This window comes from Aptenodytes forsteri, unplaced genomic scaffold (genome assembly GCF_000699145.1).
Source record: "Aptenodytes forsteri isolate BGI_AS27 unplaced genomic scaffold, ASM69914v1 Scaffold175, whole genome shotgun sequence".
Lineage (NCBI taxonomy): Eukaryota > Metazoa > Chordata > Aves > Sphenisciformes > Spheniscidae > Aptenodytes > Aptenodytes forsteri.
In genome coordinates, this window is record NW_008794723.1 from 894190 (window position 1) to 899322 (window position 5133).

Sequence of the window (5133 nt, forward strand, 5' to 3'; positions counted from 1 at the left end):
GGGGGGGGTGTAATTATTTTATTTTTGCAGGGTGCTTTTCTTCCTCGGGGTACCGAATTAACAGCGATGGAAAGCCAGCAAAATTTCAGCCGCCTCCAAAGCCCGTCATTATTGACAAGCAGAAGCAGAGAGAGGAGAGGAGGTAGGGTGTCCTGGTGCTTGTCGCAGTGGGCTTGTGTTCGGGTCTGCTGTCAGGCTGGTAATGGTGCGAGCACCTCCTTAAAGCTCCAAGGCATTATTAGGCAAAAAGCGTTTGTAAAGTTCTAGCAAAGACCGTTTATGTTGAAATATGTTTAAAACACCTTAAAATACTGTGTTCTGGAGTTGCTGAAAGCAGTGAAACATGAAAAAAAATGTATAGCAGTAAACACTTTTGCAAATTTGGGGTTAATGTGTGAGGTTCTCTCTGTTCAAGGCATGCATCTCTTCAGTATGCCACAAGGTGACAGGGACATGGGTCCTGTGTCTGCCTTTGCCTTAGACCTTGAGATCAACTGTGAGCACATGCATTACTGTTTGTGAAATGGAGCTGGTGTCAGCAGCAGTAACCTTCATGAGACGTCTCTTGTTCTGAGTATTTTTGTTGTCACCTCAACCCATTTGCATTGCTTTAAATGACACAGTGGTTAAAACTGCGGTGCTGTGTCTGGAGAGAGAGTGATAGTACTGTATTGTTCATCTTCCTCCACCAAAATAAAATATCCCGTAGCATGTAGGCAGCCTAGGAATGGGGAAGGTATTAAAAATCAGACTATAAAAATTTCCACTCTGTCTTCAGATCTGTTAATGGAAACCATTAAGAAGTGAAGAGCTTCCATGGCTCTTCTAAGAAATGCAGTGTGTGATGCGGCAGCTGGGCAGAACAGGGAGCTACATTTAAATGACGTTTTCTTCTCCTGAGATTGTGCAGCTTTGAAGATCCTGAGTAGGCTTGGTGTTGTTCATTGTCCATGTGGCTGCCCGTAGGCAGCAGCACCAACCAGAACCTCTGTGCTGCCGCACACGTTGCCCTGTGCTCCCCCCACAGCCCCTGTCAGGCTTGTAAGGCAGGTTTGCATTTGTCCTCCTTTTCTGTGTTGGGCACTTCTCTCCTGGCCAGATCCAGGACTTTTAAGATAGATACGTCTGTACTAGTGAATTAAATGTGTCCAGCTTCGTCCTCTAGCTCTGAGGCCAAGCGATCTTACCATCCAAACCAGGGTGACCACATCCAAATGGTCTCTTGGAAATGGTCCTCGGCCCAGGCCAGTACCGTGCCAGGAAGTGTGCCTTCAACCCAGCAGTCAGACAACTGAGTTCCAGGGCGTGGGGAGATTCCTTGGCATGGTTTAATTTATTGGAGCAGAAGATAGTTTTAAAAGTCCCTTTAAGCTTCTCTAACACAAAAGAACATTTTGGTGGTGTCTCCTGAAGGCTCTGTTTGGCTGTTTGTAAAAACTGGTAATAGATTGTTCCATATCTGTTACTATAAAGTCATCAAATAGTAAGTGTTCTGTCACATGGATTACAATTAAACCATGAAATAACCTGTTCCTAAGCTGTGACAGCAGTAACTGAACTGTCCTCTTCTAGTCAGCTCCTCTGAGACCAACATTTATTGTTGTTTTTGAAAAAAAATCTGTTTAAAAGAACAAAACAAAACCACCACAACAACAAAACCCCACAAAAGACCTTTTGGATAACCAAAAAAAAAAAAGGTAACTTCATGAACTGCAGTTCATATCCCTGAAAAGGCAACTGGTATTGGGGGTTAACAGGTGGTAATTTTTAATTTTTAGGCCAAATACTTGGACTTCCCTAGCACTTTTTATGCAAATGCTTTTGCTTTATACTTACAAAAGTTTGGATTTTCTTACAGGTTCTTGAGCCCTGAATTTATACCTCCCAGAGGGAGAACAGATCCTCTTAAATTCTATATAGAAAGAAAGGATATGATACAGAGAAGAAAAGTCTTCAACATCCCAGAGTTCTATGTTGGTCAGTAACAGCGCTAGAACTTTCATAATTTCATCAATATTTTTTGTTGGGTGGGATGGTAAAAAGTGTGGTTGCATGTTGTAGAATATAGAACATCACAGCGTCAGGGATGTTAGATCAACTGGTATGTGTTTCTATACATACTGCGTCATATTTTAATTTCATATTTACATCCCGTTTCCATTAAAAATATAATACTAACGTGTCTCTTACATGTTTTTTAAATCCTGCACTTTAGCGTATGGTTTACCAGTAAAGCTCAAGAAAGGAAAATACATTGGATTATTTGTATTCAGTTTGCATAAGGAAGAGTAAAAGATACAGGTGAAGAAGCTTCACAGTTAAGCTGCAGAATCACTTTAACGTATATTAATTCAGGGCATGTTAGAAGTTTATCCTGTTTCTGGCAGTTTTCTTGGAAAATAAAACATTTCAAAACGGACCTAAATGCATGCGCTTTGTCTGACTCTCTTCCCACATTTTGGTACGTGTTGACTGGAACAGTCTATTTATTTTAAAGGTGGGGTTTTTTTTTGGCAGGCAGTGTACTTGCCGTTACTACTGCAGATCCATACGCCAATGAGAAATCCAACCGGTTTGTAGGCATCTGCATTCAAAGAGGAGGAAAAGGACTTGGCGCTACCTTTGTCCTTCGGAATGTTATCGAAGACCAAGGTGGGTTTTTAACTGCGGTAATTGTGCTAGAAATGGTAAGCAAAAAAGGTTGAAGTTGTGTGCGAAGGGATATCTGGTGTAGAAATTTAGTCTGTGGAGGGGATGAGAATAGATTAAAGTGAAATTGTGAGTCTACCTACTAGGGGGTACTGCAGGATTAAAACTGCATACACAGAGATGTTGGTGTGCTATATATTTGAAGGCGTGGAACGGCTTAGTAATTTTTTGTCCATACGCTTAGTGATTTTTAGATCTGTATTCTGAGGAGACTGAATGTGATCCGCTATGGTCGTGCTTATATTTGAGCCCGGGCAGTCTACTGCTAGCCATGTAAATACTAGCCCGGTTTGAGCGCTGTGTTTGCATGAACTGGGGCCATACGCATGAACTGTTTAACAAGCAACAGATGAGCAGAGTTTTTTGTAATAGGTTCATATTCTGTTTTATGACAAAATGGGGGGAGATGCAAATAGTGATGTTCTGAGAGCAAATGTGAAAGGGGTGGGTGCCTCTTTATATACACTACACGTACAATGAGATAGACAGTAACAGCCATTGTAACCAAAAGGGAGTGAAGTTTAAAACCCAAGCTCGTCTTCCTCAAATTCAAGCCATTCAGTGTCTCTTAAGCCATTCTGTTATCAAAGCCTTGACTTACAAAAGAAGTCTGCGTTTGCCTGCGCAGATGCAATGCACGTGTCCAATCACATCTGCACACCGCACCGTATACTGTAGTTCTCTGATAAGTTCTTGAATAATACAGGAATGTATAACACTGAAGAAATACTAATTTGGTTTTAGTGTTTCTAATGAATTTGGTGCATTAAACCAGACTTTCTCTCTCGAAGGTGTTGAAATATGTTATGAACTATACAATCCTCGAATCCAGGCGATCGAGGTCCTGAAGCTAGAAAAGAGGCTGGATGACAACCTGATGTACCTGCGAGATGCCCTCCCTGAATATAGTACTTTCGATATGAATATGAAACCTGTGTCTCGCTTAGACAGCGAAGAAATTCCTGTGAACAAGGTAGGAGGATGATTTAGGCAACCTTCATATCTGACTGATACCCTGGAAGGCCGTTAAACAGCTCTCCATTGCATTAGTTACCAGGGTGACAAAAGGATACAAAATAAGTCAAGTCTTTATGCCATTTGTATAGTGAAAGAATGTTGAGAATATCAGTATCTACCATCCTCAGCAGTTAATTTTGAAGACATGCAAGGAGTAGCGGCCTCCACGTGCCTCTGTATAACACTGTGCACAGAAGAGAACTTTTCTCACAGAAATGTTACTGTTAATGTTGTTACTGAGTTGGGAGTGGTAGGTGTCAGGAAAGAAGGTTGGAAGAGTCAGCTAAAATCCACGTCTCGGAGAAGATCCAGAAACCAGCAGACCCTGTCAGAGTGTTGTCTAGTAAATCAGTAACTTACAGTGATCATTCCTACCTTTCCGTCATGCTACTTTTCCTTAATAAGGAACAGGAGTAGAACTACGAAAGATGAGTTAAATTGACACATAAAGTGAGGTTAAGGGCTGTGTAATAAATCAAGACTGTTAATTAAAAAGTTTTACAAGATACTATGACAACAGCCATGCAGACACAAAGAATTCCTTTTCTCCTAACAGTGTAAAGCAGTAGTTCCTTAACATACTGGCAAATTGGTCTGTTTTCTCTTACTTTCCTTCTGTTAAAGCAGCAGTTATCTCACCTTTTGCTAAGCTCACAATCAAAATTCTGATCACTTCATACCTTTTGATTTTTTTTTTTTGTTGTTGTTACTAATCTTTCACCCTAGCTGCAGGTACGAATGAAACCTAAACCATGGTCAAAACGGTGGGAAAGGCCAAAATACAATATAAAAGGAATAAAGTTTGAGCTACCTGAAAAAAAAATGAAAGAAGCACAGAAGTGGAGCCAGCCATGGCTAGAGTTTGATATGCTGCGAGAATATGATACTTCAAAAATAGAGGAGAAAATTTGGAAAGAAGTGAGTGAAGCACTTCAAAAATAATAATGGTTTTTGCAGTCTAGGAATTCTGAGAAAATTAATATTTACTTTGAATTTACTGTATGGATTATCACTTGTCAAGTTCTGTGTGTATACACAGGCAAAATACACAATAAAGTTAACCTTTCCAGAAAATTTCAAAGCGTACAAACTTGTGGTTGCACGCTAACTTTCTATTCCTGAAAAGAGTCGCTCCTTTTTCTGAGGAGCGTAATGCTACGTTCATCCCTTCTCCAGAAATGGAAGCCTCCTTTTTGAAATTACAGTTAACAAGAGGGGTTTGTATCGCCCATTCAAGTTAGTTGTGTTGTCATTTTCAAATAGAATCATAGAATCAATAAGGTTGGAAAAGACCTCTAAGATCATCGAGTCCAACCGTCGACCCAACACCACCATGTCCACTAAACCATGTCCCTAAGTGCCTCATCTACACGTCTTTTAAATACCTCCAGGGATGGGGACTCCACC

At 40.6% G+C, this 5133-nt stretch overlaps 1 protein-coding gene across 1 annotated transcript in view; it reads left to right on the forward strand.

Annotated features, from left to right (window-relative positions):
* MRPL19 (mitochondrial ribosomal protein L19) overlaps positions 1–4807 on the forward strand; it is a 5538-nt gene extending 731 nt beyond the window's left edge. Inside the window, exons 2-6 of the mRNA XM_009273878.1 lie at positions 23–142; positions 1859–1977; positions 2518–2652; positions 3501–3682; positions 4453–4807. Coding sequence (XP_009272153.1) covers positions 23–142; positions 1859–1977; positions 2518–2652; positions 3501–3682; positions 4453–4668 — 772 coding nt within the window. The 3' untranslated portion in view covers positions 4669–4807. The remainder of the gene's footprint in view (positions 1–22; positions 143–1858; positions 1978–2517; positions 2653–3500; positions 3683–4452) is intronic.
* Positions 4808–5133: the final 326 nt, after the last annotated feature.